The 21,239-nt window shown below is 42.8% G+C and overlaps 2 protein-coding genes across 2 annotated transcripts in view; one reads left to right on the forward strand and one right to left on the reverse strand.

The window, feature by feature from the left end:
* LOC110521828 (kinesin-associated protein 3) overlaps nt 1–18,361 on the forward strand; it is a 56,985-nt gene extending 38,624 nt beyond the window's left edge. Inside the window, exons 14-20 of the mRNA XM_036968942.1 lie at nt 3,830–3,995; nt 4,637–4,762; nt 5,043–5,141; nt 9,124–9,209; nt 12,835–13,024; nt 14,134–14,227; nt 17,563–18,361. Coding sequence (XP_036824837.1) covers nt 3,830–3,995; nt 4,637–4,762; nt 5,043–5,141; nt 9,124–9,209; nt 12,835–13,024; nt 14,134–14,227; nt 17,563–17,662 — 861 coding nt within the window. The 3' untranslated portion in view covers nt 17,663–18,361. The remainder of the gene's footprint in view (nt 1–3,829; nt 3,996–4,636; nt 4,763–5,042; nt 5,142–9,123; nt 9,210–12,834; nt 13,025–14,133; nt 14,228–17,562) is intronic.
* A 476-nt stretch (nt 18,362–18,837) lies between these two features.
* LOC110521829 (protein Niban 1-like) overlaps nt 18,838–21,239 on the reverse strand; it is a 50,288-nt gene continuing 47,886 nt past the window's right edge. The window contains exon 15 of the mRNA XM_021599735.2: nt 18,838–20,669. The gene's annotated coding sequence lies outside the window, so the exon portion shown is untranslated. The remainder of the gene's footprint in view (nt 20,670–21,239) is intronic.

A 21,239-nucleotide genomic window follows, 5' to 3' on the forward strand; every position in this document is an offset into this window, starting at 1 on the left:
ATGAAATCACAAGTGCAATATTGCATTGCAATATCACATGACATGACAATATCACATGACAAAACATTAAGTACACTTAGCATCAGGTAGCTTGGTCACGAAAATCAGAAAAGCAATCAAATGAATCGTTCACCTTTGATGATCTTCGGATGTTTTCACTCACGAGACTCCCAGTTACACAACAAATGTTCATTTTGTTCCATAAAGATAATTTTTATATATATAAAATACCTCCGTTTGTTTGGCGCATTATGTTCAGAAATTCACAGGAAAGAGCGGTCACGACAATGCAGACAAATTCCAAATAAAATCCGTAATGTCCACAGAAACATGTCAAACGTTTTTTGTAATCAATCCTCAGGTTGTTTTTAAAATATATAATCGATAATATATCAACCGCAAATGTCTTTCACAGTAGGAGAGGGAATAACAATAGCTGTCCAAATTCTGTTGCGTGAGCAAAACTCATGTGACCACTTGACGCGATGTTATCGTTCTGGCTCGTTTTTCAAAATAAAGGCCTGAAACTATGTCTGAAGACTGTTGACACCTTGAGGAAGCGATGGGAAAAGGAATCTGGTTGATATCCCTTTAAATCAGGGGTGTCAAAGTCAAATGGACGGAGGGCCAAATAAAAAAATCAGCTACAAGACGAGGGCCGGACTGTTCGAATGTTCATTGAAAAATGTTTAAATGACGCATATAGTCTAGTGAACCTAATTGAACCTACTGAAAACCTAACAAATATATTACAATATGATCAGATAAATAAAGCAATATTTTCTTATGGCTCTGTCAGTAATCTTTAATTTTCAACAGACACAAAAGACAAATTTCCTTTATATAAATATCCCCATAACATGAACATTAAATGAAAGAAACCGGTATTCAAGGCACCATCAGTAGACTATATTTTCTATTTTAGCAAAAGTGGGCTAAATTTACTTCAAAGAAAAAACAATAATAGCAATTTTCTATCATCCACTCAACTGAAATATTTTTAAAATATAATTGGATTGAAATACAAAAAAATAAAGTGCAAAAATCTATTAATCAAAAACAACACTTTGTTTAAGGAGAAGTAACATGCAGTGAAAACAAATATTCAATTTTAACTTTTAAACTTGAACTGAGTAAAAACTCTAAATATGTGATTGCACAGTAATGTTCACTTGTTTGAGGTTGAGGGTGATACTTGGTGGTGTCCCATCTTTTCCACAAGTTCATCAATGTTCGGGGTAAGGCTCTGAGCTGAAGAAATCCTCAGAATTGAGTGGTGTTCAGCAGTAAGTCGACTTCTGTGTGATGTTTTGTTCAGGTTCATCAAAGAAAACAGTTGTTCACACAGGTATGTGCTGCCAAACATAGACAACGTTTGAGCAGCCTGGATGCGCAGCTGGGGCATTGTGCCGGGGAGGAAACGGGCGAACTCCGCAGCACCCACTGCCGCATATTTTGCCCTCAGTGCATCATTGCATTGGAGGTCAATCAACTCCATTTGGAGGTTTGGTGGTGAGCTTTCCACGTCAACAGCAAATGGGTTACCGAGCAGTTCCAACCTGCTTTTTTGTGCTTCAAAGTCAGCAAATCGGCGTCGAAAGTCAGCGGCAAGCATACCTATTTTATCAGCCAACTGTGTGCTCGGGAACGCACTGGTAGAGAGCTTCTCTTTCATGGTCTGGCAGCTGGGAAAGTGGCTCAAATTTTCTTTCCGCATCTGCGTCTCCCACAGAGTCAGTTTGGTTTTAAATGCCTTCACTGTACTGTACATATCAGAGATGACACGATCCCGACCCTGCAGCTGCAAGTTTATTGCATTCAGATGACTCGTAATGTCACACAGAAAAGCCATTTCACACAGAAACATTTCGTCTCGGAGTTGTGTTGTGTCTTTCCCTTTGCTGTCCAAGAACAGACAAATCTCCTCACGAAGCTCGAAACATCTTTGAAGCACCTTTCCCTGGCTTAGCCATCGCACCTCTGTGTGATAAGGCAAATCACCATGCTCCGTTTCTAACTCCGTCAGAAATGCCTTGAACTGGCGGTGATTCAAACCTTTGGCTCTGATAAAGTTAACTGTGCGCGTGATGATGCTCATTACATGCTCCATTTTCAAGGCTTTACCGCACAACGCTTCCTGGTGTATGATACAATGATAAGCTGTCAGCTCACCTGTCGCGTTTTCCTCTTGCATCTTTTCCCGTATCTTCGCCACCAGTCCGCTCCTGTGTCCACATCGCAGGTGCTCCGTCGGTTGTCAAACCCACGAGTTTTTCCCAAGGCAGCTCCATCTCATTTACACATCTTGACACCTCTTCATACAAATCATGCCCCGTAGTTGTGCCATGCATAGGACGTAAAGCCAAAAACTCCTCTGTCACGCTTAGGTTGGAGTCCACTCCGCGGATGAAAATTGACAACTGGGCAATGTCAGAAATGTTGGTGCTCTCATCCACAGCCAAGGAATATGCAATAAAATCTTTTCCCTTTTTCACAAGCTGCTCTTTTAGATTGATGGACAACTGGTCTACTCTCTCGGCAATGGTGTTTCTGCTCAGACTCACATTTAAAAAGAGTTGCCTTTTTTCTGGGCAAACTTCGTCACAAACTTTAATCATGCAGTTTTTGATGAAATCCCCCTCCGTAAATGGCCGGGCTGATTTAGCGATCTCTTCTGCCAAAATAAAACTGGCCTTGACAGCAGCCTGGCCTTGTGATTTGGCTTTTTTGAACAGAGCCTGTCGAGATTTGAGGCCTCGTTTTAATTCCTCTGCCTTTTGTAGCCTTTGTTCCATGTCCATATTCTTGTTTTTGTCCGCGTGTTTCGTTTCATAATGTCGTCTCAGATTATACTCTTTCAGTACCGCCACACTTTCTCCACACAGAAGACACACAGGTTTTCCAGCTACCTTCGTGAACATATACTCCGACTCCCACCTTGTTTGAAACCCCCGGTTCTCAGTATCCACCTTCCGTTTTGCCATTTTTGATGGGTATCTGAAAGTTAATTTTACTGTGATGCTGACGACTGCTGTGCCAATAAATATTGAAATGAAGCAGCCTACTGCTCGGTGCGTCACCTTTGCATTGTGGGAAATGTAGTATTGGTGCGTGTAAAAGATCTGCGGGCTGCCGGCTTGCTGCGGGCCGGTTCTAATAATAAATCAAGATCATCCCAGGGGCCGTAAAAAACCTTCTTGCGGGCCGGATGTGGCCCGCGGGCCTTGACTCTGACATATGTGCTTTAAATGGAGCAATGGGAGGCTATGGAACATGGCGTTTTCAAAATAGAAACCACTTCCTGGTTTGATTTTTCTGAAGGTTTCGCCTGCAATATCAGTTCTGTTATACTAACAGACAATATTTTGACAGTTTTGGAAACTTTATAGTGTTTTCTATCCTAATCTGTCAAGTATATGCATATTCTAGCATCTGGTCCTGAGAAATAGGCCGTTTACTTTGGGAACGTTATTTTTCTGAACATAAAAATAGTGCCCCCTATCTTCAAGAGGTTAAAAATCTAAATGAAAATGATTCAAATCTAAAAGTTACGTTTCAACCAGAGAGCGCCCTTAAATCGTGGTAAAAGGCCATACTTGACCGTTGCACTTTAATCTTTCCCACAGTGAATGTGTGGTGGTGAGATAAGATAAAGGAAGTCAGACTAATTTGCAATTTACTGTCATAGCCCCAATTATTAATTCCATCATTTTTTATTTTGTTGGGGTCGTGAGAATTGTATATCAAAATGGGGTCGTGGGCCAAAAATGTTTGGGAACCCCTGACCTCTGTCTCTATGGTAACTGACCTCTCTCTGATCCCCCCTCAGGACTACGTAGGTGACTTGGCTGCTCAGACAGGAGTGCAGGAGAGGGAAGAGTATGTGATTGAGTGTCTGGGGACCTTGGCTAACCTCACCATCCCTGACCTGGACTGGGAACTGGTGCTGAAGGAGTACAACCTGGTGCCCTTCCTCAAAGACCACCTCAAACCAGGTAGGCTCAGAAACCGCCTCAAAGGGGGAGTTTGTGGTGCGGCAGGTAGCCTAGTGGTTAGAGCGTTGGACTAGTAACCGAAAGGTTGCAAGATCGAATCCCCGAGCTGACAAGGTAAAAATATGTTATTCTGTCCCTGTACAAGGCAGTTAACCCACTTCCTAGGCGGTCATTGAAAATAAGAATTTGTTCTTAACTGACTTGCCTAGTTAAATAAAGGTTTAAAAAAAAGACCTCCTCAAACCAGGTAGGTCTCAAAGACTGCCTCAAACCAGGTAGGCCTCAAAGACCGCCTCAAACCAGGTGGTGAGGGAGGGAGAGTGAGAAAGGGGGGAAGGAGGACTGGTGCTAAAACTTACAGGTGCATTCAGCCTGAAGATCTTGAGACGAGCAAATACTGTACGGCCATTCCACAAGTTTTCAATTTGAAATAATTCTATCCCATGGCTTTCTCCAATCCCTAACCCAAAACCTTCATCACTCTATCACTATCACTGACTGATCCTACATCATTGAATGATGTCAGCGATCTTACACACACACACACACACACACACACACACAGTGATATCACACAGTGACTTTTCCCTTCTCAGCTTTGATCTCTGTGACCCCTGACCTCTGCCCCCCACCCCCACCAGGCTCGGCAGAGGATGACCTGATCCTAGAGGTGGTAATCATGATAGGGACGGTGTCCATGGACGACTCCTGTGCTGCCATGATGGCCAAGTCTGGCATCATCTCTGCCCTCATCGAGCTGCTCAACTGTAGGTAGTAGATAGGGCCCAGGCTTGCACATGCTAGAAGGAGGGGTTATCCTACTAAAATGCCTGCAAGTTATGATCAAACTGACATGCTATATGAGCTACAATATGAGTAGTAATGAAGAAATGGAGTGAAATGTATGATACAATATATACAGTACATCAACTTGTATTAGCTTGCTGGTTGAGGGATTGTATGGATATACAGTCTTTCTGTGGACGTGAGCCCAACAGGAGGACGATGAGTTTGTGTGTCAGTTTTTTCACCTCTCTCTGCCTGTAGCCCAACAGGAGGACGATGAGTTTGTGTGTCAGATCGTCTATGTGTTCTACCAGATGGTGTTCCACCAAGCCACCAGGGATGTCATCATTAAGGACACACGTATCCTCCCTCTTACAACCGTAAACCTCAATACAGTTCTAGTCAGAAGTTTACATACACTTAGGTTGTAGTCATTAAAACTCGTTTTTCAACCACTCCACAAGATTCTTGTTAACAAACTATAGTTTTGGCATTTCAGTTAGGACATTTACTTTGTGCATGACACTAGTAATTTTTCCAACAATTGTTTATAGACAGATTATTTCACTTATAATTAATTGTATCACAATTTCAGTGGGTCAGAAGTTGACATACACCAAGTTGACTGTGTCTTTAAACAGCTTGGAAAATTCCAGAAAATTATGTCATGGCTTTAGAAACTTCTGATAGGATAATTGACATAATTCGTGCCAATTGGAGGTGTACCTGTGGATGTATTTCAAGGCCTACCTTCAAACTCAGTGCCTCTTTGTTTGACATCATGGGAAAATCAAAAGAAATCAGCCAAGACCTCAGAAAAAAGATTGCAGACCTCCACAAGTCTGGTTCATCATTGGGAGCAATTTTCAAACGCCTGAAGTTATCACGTTCATCTATACAAACAATAGTACACAAGTATTAACACCATGGGACCATGCAGCCGTCATACCGCTCAGGAAGGAGACGTTCTGTCTCCTAGAGATAAACGTACTTTGGTGCGAAAAGTGCAAATCAATCCCAGAACAACAGCAAAGGACCTTGTGAAGATGCTGGAGGAAACAGGTACAAAAGTATCTATATCCACAGTAAAACGAGTCCTATATCGGCATAACCTGAAATGTCGCTCAGCAAGGAAGAAGCCACTGCTCCAAAACCGCCATAAAAAAGCCAGACTACAGTTTGCAACTGCACATGGGGACAAAGATCGTACTTTTTGGAGAAATGACCTCTGGTCTGATGAAACAAAAATAGAACTGTTTGGCCATAATGACCATCGTTATGTTTGGAGGAAAAACGGGGAGGCTTGCAAGCCAAAGAACACCATCCCAACCGTGAAGCACAGGGGTGGCAGCATTATGTTGTGGGGGTGGTTTTCTGCAGGAGGGACTGGTGCACTTCACAAAATAGATGTCATCATGAGGTAGGGAAATTATTGTGGATATATTGAAGCAACATCTCAAGACATCAGTCAGGAAGCTTTGTCGCAAATGGGTCTTCCAAATGGACAATGACCCCAAGCATACTTCCAAAGTTGTGGCAAAATGGCTTAAGGACAACAAAGTCAAGGTATTGGAGTGGACATCACAAGGCCCTGACCTCAATCCCATAGAACATTTGTGGGCAGAACTGAAAAAAACGTGTGCGAGCAAGGATGCCTACAAACCTGACTCAGTTACACCAGCTCTGTCAGGAGGAATGGGCCAAAATTCACCCCTTATTGTGGAAAGCTTGTGGAAGGCTACCCAATGAAAGAAATAAAAGCTGAAATAAATAATTCTCTACTATTATTCTGACATTACACATTCTTAAAATAAAGTGAGGATCTTAACTGACCTAAGAGAGAATTTTTACTAGGATTAAATGTCAGGAACTTTGAAAAACTGAGTGTAAATGTATTTGGCTAAGGTGAATGTAAACTTCCAACTTCAACTGTATATACAGTGCCTTGCGAAAGTATTCGGCCCCCTTGAACTTTGCGACCTTTTGCCACATTTCAGGCTTCAAACATAAAGATATAAAACTGTATTTTTTTGTGAAGAATCAACAACAAGTGGGACACAATCATGAAGTGGAACGACATTTATTGGATATTTCAAACTTTTTTAACAAATCAAAAACTGAAAGATTGGGCGTACAAAATTATTCAGCCCCTTTACTTTCAGTGCAGCAAACTCTCTCCAAAAGTTCAGTGAGGATCTCTGAATGATCCAATGTTGACCTAAATGACTAATGATGATAAATACAATCCACCTGTGTGTAATCAAGTCTCCGTATAAATGCACCTGCACTGTGATAGTCTCAGAGGTCCGTTAAAAGCGCAGAGAGCATCATGAAGAACAAGGAACACACCAGGCAGGTCCGAGATACTGTTGTGAAGAAGTTTAAAGACGGATTTGGATACAAAAAGATTTCCCAAGCTTTAAACATCCCAAGGAGCACTGTGCAAGCGATAATATTGAAATGGAAGGAGTATCAGACCACTGCAAATCTACCAAGACCTGGCCGTCCCTCTAAACTTTCAGCTCATACAAGGAGAAAACTGATCAGAGATGCAGCCAAGAGGCCCATGATCACTCTGGATGAACTGCAGAGATCTACAGCTGAGGTGGGAGACTCTGTCCATAGGACAACAATCAGTCGTATATTGCACAAATCTGACCTTTATGGAAGAGTGGCAAGAAGAAAGCCATTTCTTAAAGATATCCATAAAAAGTGTTGTTTAAAGTTTGCCACAAGCCACCTGGGAGACACACCAAACATGTGGAAGAAGGTGCTCTGGTCAGATGAAACCAAAATTGAACTTTTTGGCAACAATGCAAAACGTTATGTTTGGCGTAAAAGCAACACAGCTCATCACACTGAACACACCATCCCCACTGTCAAACATGGTGGTGGCAGCATCATGGTTTGGGCCTGCTTTTCTTCAGCAGGGACAGGGAAGATGGTTAAAATTGATGGGAAGATGGATGGAGCCAAATACAGGACCATTCTGGAAGAAAACCTGATGGAGTCTGCAAAAGACCTGAGACTGGGACGGAGATTTGTCTCCCAACAAGACAATGATCCAAAACATAAAGCAAAATCTACAATGGAATGGTTCAAAAATAAACATATCCAGGTGTTAGAATGGCCAAGTCAAAGTCCAGACCTGAATCCAATCGAGAATCTGTGGAAAGAACTGAAAACTGCTGTTCACAAATGCTCTCCATCCAACCTCACTGAGCTCGAGCTGTTTTGCAAGGAGGAATGGGAAAAAATTTCAGTCTCTCGATGTGAAAAACTGATAGAGACATACCCCAAGCGACTTACAGCTGTAATCGCAGCAAAAGGTGGCGCTACAAAGTATTAACTTAAGGGGGCTGAATAATTTTGCACGCCCAATCTTTCAGTTTCTGATTTGTTAAAAAAGTTTGAAATATCCAATAAATGTCGTTCCACTTCATGATTGTGTCCCACTTGTTGTTGATTCTTCACAAAAAAATACAGTTTTATATCTTTATGTTTGAAGCCTGAAATGTGGCAAAAGGTCGCAAAGTTCAAGGGGGCCGAATACTTTCGCAAGGCACTGTACCTCAGGATACATCAATATATCTACTGTAATTTTACATACAGTATATTGAGATAAACTGGGATAAATATATCTCAATTTACCTCAATATGGCCTCGTTTACTGCAGTATACTCCAGTTTACCTCAATATGCCACAATATACCTACATTTACCTCGATATAGACCTCAGAATTACAGCCCAAATAACCATCATATCTTCCTTAATGGCTTTCAATGTAGTCCTTATTTATTTACCCTGTTGTTACTATTGGTTACCATGGTAACACAATTTATCACCCTATATCCTGTCTGCTTCTTCAATGTGTGTTTCCATGGCAACCTCAGTTACCCCATCCATGACCTCAGTGCTCCACACTGCACAGTCGTGATCTGAGGTGACAGGCATTAAATTACAAATAGCTTGCAGAAATACTGTATTTGATGTTTTCATTTTATGGAGAATATTACAGAGGGATCTCTACCAAGTGGTCTGCCTTGGGCGAGTTATTCTGCTTTACCATATCTCTCTCTCATCACAGGAAATGTAATAGTTGCTAGTTTGGCCACAGGGCAACTGTCTCATGTCTGCTTCCTATAAATTAAAGAGCAAAAGCAGTATTTCCTCTCTCTTGTTTCTTTCTCCCTCAAATACCATACCGTAACTGTGATCTTGATTAAAGAGACACTATTGAATGATCTGTTTGAGTAGAAGGAACAGCAAAATGATCCCCCAGAAAGTGTAGAATGCATCCCTCCCTTTCTCTGTTGTCCTCTCCTTGACTCACTCTCTCCAGAGGCTCCCGCCTACCTCATTGACCTGATGCACGACAAGAACGCAGAGATACGCAAAGTCTGTGACAACACACTGGACATCATCGCTGTAAGTATCTATATCTGTTTAGTTCAAACGTATGCAGTAAGCAATTGTGCTTGTTCCCTGCCATTTTGTTAATTTTTGTAGAACACTTCCCCTATTCTGATTATCAGCTGTTGTCAAACACAGACAATTCTCTTCCTCAATAGTGTGCAGTGAATTTTACCAGATGAAAAGACGAAATGAGTATGTACAGTTGAAGTCGGAAGTTTACATACACCTTAGCCAAATACATTTAAACTCATTTTTTCATTATTCCTGACAATTAATCCTAATACTAATTATTTATTTCATAATATTCCCAATGGGTCAGAAGTTTACATACACTGAATTAGTATTTGGTAGCATTGCATTTAAATTGTTTAACTTGGATCAAACATTTTGGGTTGCCTTCCACAAGCTTCCCACAATAAGTTGGATGAATTTTGGCCCATTCCTCCTGACAGAGCTGGTGTAACTGAGTCAGGTTTGTAGGCCCTCCTTTCTCGCACACACTTTTTCAGTTCTGCCCACAAATGTTCTATGGGATTGAGGTTAGGGCTTTGTGATGGCCGCTCTAATACCTTGACTTGGTTGTCCTAAAGCCATTTTGCCACAACTTTGGAAGTATGCTTGGGGTCATTGTCCATTTGGAAGACCCATTTGCGACCAAGCTTTAACTTCCTGACTGATGTCTTGAGATGTTGCTTCAATATATCCACATAATTTTCCTTTCCTCATGATGCCATCTATTTTGTGAAGTGCACCAGTCCCTCCTGCAGCAAATCACCCCCACAATATAATGCTGCCACCCCCGTGCTTCACGGTTGGGATGGTGTTCTTTGGCTTGCAAGCCTCCCCATTTTTCCTCCAAAACATAGCAATGGTCATTATGGCCAAACAGTTCTATTTTTGTTTCATCAGACCAGAGGACATTTCTCTAAAAAGTACGATATTTGTCCCCATGTGCAGTTGCAAACCGTAGTCTGGCTTTTTTATGGCGGTTTTGGAGCAGTGGCTTCTTCCTTTCTGAGCGACCTTTCAGGTTATGTCGATATGGGACTCGTTTTACTGTGGATATAGATACTTTTGTACCCGTTTCCTCCAGCATCTTCACAGGGTCTTTTGCTGCTGTTCTGGTTTGCACTTTTCGCACCAAAGTATGTTCATCTCTAGGAGACCGAACGCGTCTCCTTCCTGAGCGGTATGATGGCTGCGTGGTCCCATGGTGTTTATACTTGTGTACTATTGTTTGTACAGATGAACGTGGTACCTTCAGGCGTTTGGAAATTGCTCCCAAAGGATGAACCAGATTTGTGGAGGTCTGCAATTTTTTTTCAGAGGTCTTGGCTGATTTCTTTTGATTTTCCCATGAGGTCAAGCAAAGAGGCACTGAGTTTGACGGTACACCTTGAAATACATCCACAGGTACACCTCCAATTGACTCAAATGATGTCAATTATCCTATCAGAAGCTTCTAAATCCATTACATAATGTTCTGGAATTTCCCAAGCTGTTTAAAGGCACAGTCAACTTAGTGTATGTAAACCAACTGGAAATGTGTTACAGTGAATTCATTATAAGTGAAATAATCTGTCTGTAAACAATTGTTGGAAAAATGACTTGTCATGCACAAAGTAGATGTCCTAACCGACTTGCCAAAACTATAGTTTGTTAACAAGATATTTTTGGAGTGGTTGAAAAATGAGTTTTAATGACTCCAACCTAAGTGTATGTAAACTTCCAACTGTAATCCTGGCATTTAAAGCATGCTACATTTGAGATATTTCACATAATATAAAACATATTTTCACATACTCAAGAAGCCTACTATTTAGAACATAAGTATGGTTAGTCTGACATTTTCCTCCCATTAATTTCTAACTGAAACTGGCCAGAATTCTGGTTTTCCAGATTTTCTATGTTGTCCTGATCCGTCCCTGTTTAATGCAGGCCAGGAAAAACTGTTTTCTAGCCAGGAAAAACTCCAGATAACGGCATAATCAACAATGTACTTGCGAAGATGCATTACTTATCTCTCTAATTGTAACATTTAGATTGAATGGACTGGTACATTCTATTCCTGTGTGGTTATGTCCCAGTCACGGTGTGATCTGTCACAGGCCTGAGATCAGTGTAATTAGCTATAGATTACAGCTGGGTTGTGGAGCTGGTCGTGGGGGAGAGGAAGTGTTTCATTGAAATTATCAGTGAGAACTATTAAGATGTGAACCACATGAAAGACCAGGACAGGCTCTGGAGAGTGTCGTAACAGGACGCTGTTAGTGAGCGAAAAAGCAGACCCTACGCGCACACACACACACAAAATCATTAGTTTTCAGAGCTGCAGGCTACCTTAGCAGAGCTGCAGGCTACCTTACCTTATTGTACGTTCTTGAATGTTTCCTCTCTGATCATTGTGTCCACACACACACCCCACAGAGAGAGAAAAATCTACGTATAGATGGTTCTACTAGGTCAGACAGAAGGGTAATTCATGAGGATAATTCTTAGATTCAGGTTTTCTCTGAGGAGGAACATTGGAAATGCCATGAGTACTGTTTTATATCGGCTGGCTCCTTCCCTCTGAGACGTCATTAGCTCAGCTCTCTCGTTATGATGGATTAAGCTTCATATAAAACCCTTACTACAGACTAATGGTCCAGGGGAAGTCAGCCGTGTAGTCATTAAGCCGCTTTAGATGTGATAAATCTGCAGCTTGACAAAAAGTGTCACTGCCACTTTGGGGACGGAGAGCGGCCCTGCGATGTGACAATGGGCCCGTTTGAGGCCTGGGCCTTGGGTGGCTGTCAGTGCCCAGGGGGCTCTGCTTTGCATCTGGATGATTAATTTGCAGTGCCTGGCCGAGTGGAGCACAGCGGCTCAAAGAGGGTCTTTCTCCCAAATGGCCCACGCAGAGAAAGGAAAACAGAATCTGTGTTCCTCCTCAGCCTTCCTCGGCCAAGCTCTACACACACGCACAGCCCCATCGCAGTCCCATCCATCTCACCGCGCCAGGTTTTTATTAGTAACAGCATCAGTAGGGTGCAGGCACACAGAGCAGTGCATTGTGGGATGCTGTAGTAGTCTGTGGAGGATCTGGCCCTCCCTGCTGAGATGGACCAATATGGTGGTCAGTGGTCCGGCTGGTCCCCCAGCCCTAGCTGACTCCCCGCCAGCCACTCTTCTACCGCCAATTACACTTCCAGTTCAGTTCGGTGGACTCTCTCCGTTTACACAGAGTGCATCTGTTTGCTCCTAAGGCTGGGGTTCAATCAATTGAAGATGGTGGATTTCCATATAGTGCTTTCAGTGTGTGTGCATACCTGCCTGTATGCTTGCATTCATGTGTATGACTCTGTCTGTTTTTATCTGTGTGTGTGAACCTCCAGTAACCCATACTCTCGCGCTCTCTGTCTCTCCTGCTCTGTCGCTCTCTCTCGCGCTCTGTCGCTCTCTCTCGCGCTCTGTCGCTCTCTCTCGTGCTCTCTCGCGCTCTGTCGCTCTCTCTCGCGCTCTCTCGCGCTCTGTCGCTCTCTCTCGCGCTCTGTCGCTCTCTCTCGCGCTCTGTCGCTCTCTCTCGCGCTCTGTCGCTCTCTCTCGCGCTCTGTCGCTCTCTCTCGCGCTCTGTCGCTCTCTCTTCCTGCTGTAGGAGTATGATGAAGAGTGGGGGAGGAAGATCCAGAGTGAGAAGTTCCGCTGGCACAACTCCCAGTGGTTAGAGATGGTGGACAACAGAGCCATGGGAGACGACGGGGAACCATTCATGTACGGAGACGACGGGGAACCTTTCATGCACAACGGAGACATTCTGGAGAGACCCGACCTCTTCTACAGTGCAGGTACGGCAGGAGGGAGGCAGGTAGGGGAGAGTGAGGTTGAACCATTTTTTTTACATTCAACATCACTTTTTTTTTCTTTTTTTTTTTACATTCAGTCAAGGGAAATATAGTATTTGTTCTAACAAAGATCTCTACATACATTTCAGGATGTTGTGTGTCCCTGGAAATAATCAGAAGTCATGTAAACATTATTTTTTTTAAACCTAGCTTGTCCCAAAAAAAAGTGGTCTCTTGGCACAACTTCAACAGAAAGTTAAGCCACCTTCAAATTTCTGTACTGAATGAAATATTTACCACTACCTTGTTTTAACCATGTCTATCTTTAGTTCCCAAACAAAATTCAATACATTCACAATCTTTTAACACCGGCTTATAACACCTGACAAACACTTTTTTAAACACTTATCATACATAGGCTAGGTCCTGTTACCTCCTATCCCAGCAATAAGGCCTTGCATTACGCCTGGGAAGAAAACACTTGGCACACAACTTGCTCAACTTGCCATTGGCTCAACCATTGGATCAACTTACTCCATGGCCATTGGCTTAACTTACGCAAGGCAAACATTTTGACTATATTAACCCACACAGGTTTATGACCTTATATTGAAGCTTATAGAGAACCCAACTGATGTATACAACAACAAAAAATAATGATCAACTTGGCTTTAGATACAAGCATCATGAAACCACTAACACAAATTAATTTGACTTGTTAAAAATATGTTTTTTGGACCTAACTTGCTTACCACTTTTTCCTTCATAGACTCCATGAAATGATGACCTCTTCCTAAATATTTGGTCAAATTATTTATTTTCTGTATGGTTTCCTTGAAACAAGGGTGGCTGTACTTACCCCTTTGGCTCAACTTACCCCACGCTCCCCTACAGAGGGAGGGAGGTAGAGAAGGAGAAAGGGGGGCAAAGACCTGACCTCTTCTACAGCGCAGGTACAGAGAGAAAGAGGAGGAGGGTGGGAGAGGGGTAAAGAGCGAGATAGGGATACTGGAGAGACTCAACCTCTTCCACAGTGCAGGTACGGAGAGCGAGAGTTGAGACACTCAATAGAAAACTTGTCTCTAACTTAAGAGTTGTATGTCTCTCCCCAGATGGGATCATCCCAGCAGACAGTACCATCAGCACAGAGTTCTTCATAGGCTACCAGAATGGAGACATGGGCCAGGCTGGAGGCTTCCCAGGCAGGTGAGCTCAGAGTAGGTCAGGGGTTGGACTGCACCTCTATCCCCATCCCCTAGAGGCTCCTCTTGGTGGTGAGCTGCACCTCTCCCCCTCCACCCCACCATTTGAGTAATTTAGCAGACACTCTTATCCAGAGCAACCTACAGTAGTGAGTGCATACATTTTCATACTTTTCCGTGCTGGTCCCCCATGGGAATCGAACCCACAACCCATGCTCTACCTACTGAGCCACATGGGACTGACAGGCTGTCCTGAAGCAGGACAATGACCCCATAGCAAACCGTCTCAGCCTCAGCCTCAGCTGCTTGGTGAACGGTGTTATTCTTCTCCAGTATTCGCTGATCTTTGTTATTGAACCAGGGGCAGGGGCTGTGTCAACAGTCCTCCACTATCCCAGAAGGCCATCAACAGCAATACTGGAGCTTTGAGAATAAACACACACTCTGCTCTACACTGTTGAGGCTCAGATACAGTCTGCAATGAAATAAATATTTATATTTATCATAAAACAAATATTATCCTTTGATTTTTGCTGTCTTAAAGAGGCCTAATATGTAAAGTTGAAGTCATTTGACATGCTGTTAAAATGATGAATGGGTGAGGAAATGGGGAGTTTTTTTTAAAGTAATTTGTCTTTTTTATTATCAAACATCTTGCGTGCCATAAATGTTTTTTCCTGTCGGAGTATGTTTGTGTTGACTGCTGTTGAGAGGCTTGCTGTGTAGAGCAGAATCCATGCAACAGTTATCTCAGCTTTCAAATGGGTGAAGGAGAGGGGAGGGAGGTAAGGAGAAACCGATAGCAAAGAGAGAGCGAGGGAAGGGAACGGAGAGAGAGCAAGCGAGTAGGAGGCTTTTTCCCCAAATTTCTTTGTAACTGATACCTTTTAAATATACTGAGCAAGCTGGGGGAATTGGCATCTGTAAGAGTGTTTTAATTTGGCCAGTGTACTCTGGAGTGGTCCAGGTTAACACAATAATCAAAGCCAGCTCCAGAGCTTATTTAAAACTGTGTGAAACATGGTGTGAATGGGGTCTTTTAAATGGGTTTAATACAATCACTGTTATTTGTATAAATATCATAATGAGCTATTTTATATGAACTATATAAAATGTCTCTAGTCCCGGGTCGGTGGGAAGGAGCGGGTCCTTTATTTTAAAGAAAGTTCAAATAAGTCCCAGAAGCCTCAGTGGGCCAGGCGACAGAGGCTAAGCGAGGGTGCCATTCGTGTCCCCATGTGGAAAGAGAAGTGTCTGGGTTTTACTAGAGGTGCACAACAGCGTGAGATTGGAGGGTTTCTGATCCCCCCCACAACACGCGGACAGGCAAATCAATGAGCGCTTTGAAAGGACTGTCAGTGATTGACAGTCAAGAGTGTTAAGGAATGTAAAACTAAAGGAAAACAGAACGGCGTTGCAATCAGGTGAGACGGAAAAAGAGGGGGAGGGGGGAGCTGGTTATTTAGCACTTGTGTAGTGGGTAGCTGTAACCTGAGGAGTGACAGCCAGGGGAGAGATCAAAGCATCTCGGGTGAGAGGGCCGGGCGAGGTGGGAGGGGACAGACATGAGGGAGCAGAGGGTCAGGGGAGCAAAAAAAGGAAAAAGGGCCTGCTTCTCTTCCTGTGCACTATGATCTCTGTAGAATGTGTCCCCATACCTCACCCCGGGTTCGCTGGGGCCTGTAGTACCAGGGTGGAAAAACGAGGGCCCTTTGTCTGCTAACATAACCCTTCCTCTCTTAAAATGTCACAACACACACGCATGCCTGGAATGGAGGTGAGAGACGAGCTGATTTCCATGTCTCGTATGAGGAAGTGTGTGAGTGAGTTGTTGATCAACTGACCCTCTTTATCGTAACGTGCACATTTTAAACCAGTGGTATTCAAACCTTTTTGGGGAACCCATTTTTCCCCCAAAGAAAAACCCCACTACACTCCAAATCTAATGACACAACCTTAAAATCTGTCCATTTGGATCTTTACATCAACAGAACCTTCAATTCATTGCAATTTCATCTCATCAAAATAAAAATAATTACATTTACTCAATAAACCCTGCTGCAGTTCCATCGCGACCCCAACGTTTGAATACCACTGTGTTAATCCTTTCCTCATCACCACCAGAACCAGACTGCAGGCCCTGACCTGAGGTCAGGTTGTGTCTCTCTCTTTTTCCCAGGCCCAGGGTGTAGTCAGACAGATGGTCAGTGAGGCAGGCAGGATTTCCAGGTAGGCTGTGAGGCAGGCAGTCAGACAGTGCTATCAAGACAGGCTGTGAGGCAGGCAAGCTATCCAGGCAGGTTGTGAGGCAGGCAGTCAGACAGTGCTATCAAGGCAGCCTGTGAGGCAGCAAGCTATCCAAGCAGGTTGTCTGACTCAGAGCGCTGGTGTTTCTCCAGTGTTTCTCTTAGCCTCCTTTAGCCTGCCTCTCAAATCCCCCCTGACAGCCGAGCGGAGATGAAAAATACATATTCCTGCCCAGTGAGGTAGAGGTTGGGAAGGGGCATGAGGAAGAGGGGCTGGTACAGCGTGTGTAACTGATCACTGGAAGTGATTTGGGCTAAAAACAACACATGATTATGGGCGCTCACAGGGGCAAAGCAAACAGCTCGTATTTTAATGAGCCTTAGGATGTCGGCCCGGCCAGCCAACAACTGACAGTGTATAGACCGAGAGAGAAGGATTGAGGGTGGAGTGCAAGAGAAGGGGACATGCTGTCGTTTGTCGAGGGGCAGTTTATCCATCACGCTGTTTGGTTAATTCACCCAGTCCGAGGTACCAAGACGGTCGTGTTGACCCCACTGCACAGCTGAATGGTCAGACCAGCTGGTCACAGCAGAGAGACGACCAACCGTGAAATCGTCCAGCCTTGCTTCCTCTGTATCCACATCCCCATAGTAACTGATTTGTATGGTTGTAGCTACAGCCCCTTTATCATCCCCCAAATAGGCTGGGGTTGCTGGAGGGGTGGAGTGAGGGCATGCAGGTTAGACGGGTCTGGCTGTTGGTCTCTAACGGAGCTGTGTTTTGACATTTAGCTGTTTTTATGTAGTTGGCTCACTGGCTGCCTCCACTGTTTACCCCTGCAGCTACAGGTGCCCTGTCACAGAGCTTCATTGTTATGTCAGAACTCTATTAGAGCAGAATAATATTGCGTAAAGTTTTTAAAGATCTTTCACTTAACGTTCAATTATACTACGAAGCCTTTTACCATGTTTTGTTTGTGTCCTTGTATGTTTCACTGTCTCAGAATGCCACCTAGTGGTGGTATTTAGAACCATCTCACATGATGTCGACTCCTCTCTGTGTGTGTGTGTGTGTGTGTTTCTAACCCTTCAGTATGAATATCGATACATTTAGACAGTCGACGGTGACCTCTGGACAGCGCCCCGCCACGGCTTCCGGCTTCCGGCCAGAAGAGCAGTTATTCTACAGCTAGGCTGGAATCGGCCTCCAGATCAACCAGGTCAAATTGGGTTCAATACACCGCACAGACTGACAACAGCTATCTCCCGTGTAGCTCGCTACGCTACGCTGTGTAGTGATGAGCGTATCAACACTACTACTGTGTGTTTAACAGCTAGTCGCTTCAAGTGCTCTATTCCAAGCTAGCAGTGATGATGTTGCTGTTTTATTGAATGCTAACATTACATCTTGAGCTACCCAAACGCTTTTCTGGAAAACAATCTTTTTCTAGTTAAGGTCATAAAAAAATTGCAATTTGTTTTGAGCTTTAATATATATATTTGCATATATCTCAATGTGTTCACTATAAGTATGTACCATAATACAAGAACACATACTTAAGACTAAAGTTAACTTATACAGGATGAGCGCTGCTTTGTTTCCATAGGATGTTTTCCACACATTACATTTCCGAAGTAGAGGTGGTTGGTTGGTATTGCACAGTGTGAGTCTTATTCTAATAGTCCAGTGACGGTCCTTTTTATAGGTGATCTCATTCATGAGACTGACAGTTTTACTTTGCCTTTGTACAAACATTCAGTAAATATGTTTATTTAACTGTTTTCTTTTATATAAATTAACAATTTGTTGTGTTGTCTCTTCATTGTGCCTGGTGCTCGTCAGAACAAATTTTTCTGTGGAGCAATATTTAAAATAAAGTGTTGAAAACGGACATTGTTTGAGGTGACCATTCCTTGTACCGTCCTTGGCACCCTCAAAGATGAGCAAAGAAAAGGGTATAAAATAAATCATAAAAATACTGAGCTATATTGTATGCTCATTGTTTTGAAAATTATTTTATACTTGTGCAATTGCTCAGAAATAGATTTTGTTTAATAAATAATAAAAATAATTCTCAAAAAGATGTCAAAATTAATGGCACCCTTTAAAATGTAAATATTATATTTTTTTTAAAGGTCCAATACAGCTGTTTTTATCTCCATATCAAATCATATTGAATATGATGTCACCATGGAATGCCAAAACTACATCCCACCAAAACAGGTTAAAATTTCAAGCAGTCTTTTCAAGCAGCTCTGACACCAAAAGGGCATTATCATAATTTCACAGTATTATCCCAACCTCATAGTGTAAGTATATATTAAACAGAACTGCACTGGGCCTTTAAGTTCATCTCATTTCAATGTAGGGATACATTTCAATGTTTCTTACAGAATAAATATTGAAAGGGAACAGTTTGGAGATAATGGGGAAATTATTAGACCAAAGGTGAGTACACAACAGTTCACCTGACACGACTGAATCCAAACATTGCTTGATTTTATGTGCATTTTACATTTACTATACTTTTCACTGCATTTGTTGATAATGAAATCTGAAAATACTCTGGATACATTCAGTAACATAAGACTTCCTGGAAAATGTGGGTTAGGTGCAACGTAAGACAAAAACATAAGGGTTTGAGTAAGAGGACTAACTGGTGTTTCCAAGTGGCCACACACCTCTTCAAAGTATGCGATTTCAATGCACTTTTATGACTCAAAGAAGAGTCTTCAACCATAAGGTACTTATGCCGTAGAGGAAATAGAGCAAGCACACTTAAATATTTAGTCTTGCCCTCTGAATGGCGCACACACACAATCCATGTCTCAATTGTCTAGAGGCTTACAAATCCTTCTATAACCTGTCTCCTTCATCGACACTGAGGTGGATTTAACAAGTGACATCAGTAAGGGATCTTAGCTTTCACCTGGATTCTGTCTGTCATGGAAAGAGCTGGTGTTCCTAATGTTCTGTACACTCAGTATTTGTATGATTTATTTTATACAGTCTTTATGAAGGGTGGCAATAATTTTGTTTATCCATGAACAATTTTAGAGTCTGAGAAACTATAAAATACTGTATGAAGTCTAGAAAAGCCAGCCAGCCGTCCAGTGCTTGTGTGTTATTTATTTAAATAAAATAACCTTTGTATTGTTTTATAGTCAAATAAAACATTTAATACGTTTGCCTTCCTTTAGCACTGAAGGGTTAATAGCCGAGTTTATGGAGCACAAAAGTAGCTGAAAACAATCAATTAATTGCAATTAACTGTTAAATATACAGTAAACATGCACAGCCCCTTCCCAAATTGCCAGTGAAAAATGTTATGTACAGGCACTGGATGGTGTTGACATTTCAACACAGCTAAAGGTTATTCAGAAATAAAGACACTAGACCAGTCTCCATAGCAACCACGTCCATTGGAAATGGCTCATTCTTCTTCATGGAATCAATGCAGTAGGCCTACGTGTAGACAGTATAATAATATACTCCTCAAATCATGATGCCTCTTATTGGGATAGCTATACATAGAACAGAAAATCCCTAAACCCTCCATATGTAGAACCCTCCCATTGCTACTTAGACCGATTCAATATACGGCAGTGTTCTTGATTTAATATTGAACAACTTAAACTGGCATGTATCAAACTGTTCTCAAATCATCTAAAATACATATAAAAATCTATGACACAAATGAAGTTCAAGCCACACAATTGCAATAGTCAATTTGATGTTTTCCTTGGTTCTGAATGTGATAATCCAGTTATGGCCATATCTCACCACATTGATCTTCTCACAAACACAATTGTATACATTCATATTTTACCAGTTTTATGGAAACGTAGTTTTATGCTTGTATAAAAATGACTTTGTTTTTTTTACAGTGAAGTCAATCTCAGTTGGTTTCCACAACAGCAAGGGTATAGTCTATCACCTTTCCATACTCCTCACAATTACAGTGATTTTTTATTTTAAATGGGGCCCTTGTCATCCTTTATTCTCTGTGTTGACATCAGGCCCCTCACTTTGTCACCACTCTCTTATAGGTTACGACTACCTGGGTAACGCTGCACCATCTTCTCCACTCCCAACTCCTCCACCACCAGGTCCCAGATCTCCTTCCACAGTCCCGGGCCTTGGGGGCAGGCTCCCCAGCCTGGAGGGCCTCTTTGGCTCAGCAGGGAGGGTGGCCGGGGCTGTGGAGGGACGACATTCACATTGGCTGCTAATGCTATGGTTGAATCAGAACATGCAGTGACTTCAACACTAGGCGTTAACAGAGAAGCTAATGTTGCTTCAGCGACATGGTTAAGGTGAACAGGGTCCACCCTCTGATACTTCTATAAGGGGCTCGGTGGTGATGCTGACAGGTGATTCACTCACACTGACCTCTAATGCAAGGTCAGAGGTCACAGAAACACTAATCTCCTCTCTACTGCTTAGTGACACTTTGACCTCCTTGGCCGGGGCTGCTACTCCTGACTCCACTGTAACATCTTCATTAGGGGTCTCAATGTGTGACGGGGGCCAACTTGCTATCTGTAACCAAGTCCTCATCCCCATCATCGGGGATGGATGGGGCTGTCACAGGCTCCTCCACATCTTTGGTCTCTACTGCTGCAGCAAGTCTGGAGTCTGCATGTGGCACCGTTACACGCTTCTCACCACTAGAGGGCACTGCTGGGTCACTGTGAGGAGGACTCTCTATCAGCTTTTGGCTCAGTAGTGGTGATCGTGAGAGAAGCAATGCCACTGAATCTTCAACA

Source organism: Oncorhynchus mykiss, chromosome 30 (genome assembly GCF_013265735.2).
Source record: "Oncorhynchus mykiss isolate Arlee chromosome 30, USDA_OmykA_1.1, whole genome shotgun sequence".
NCBI lineage: Eukaryota > Metazoa > Chordata > Actinopteri > Salmoniformes > Salmonidae > Oncorhynchus > Oncorhynchus mykiss.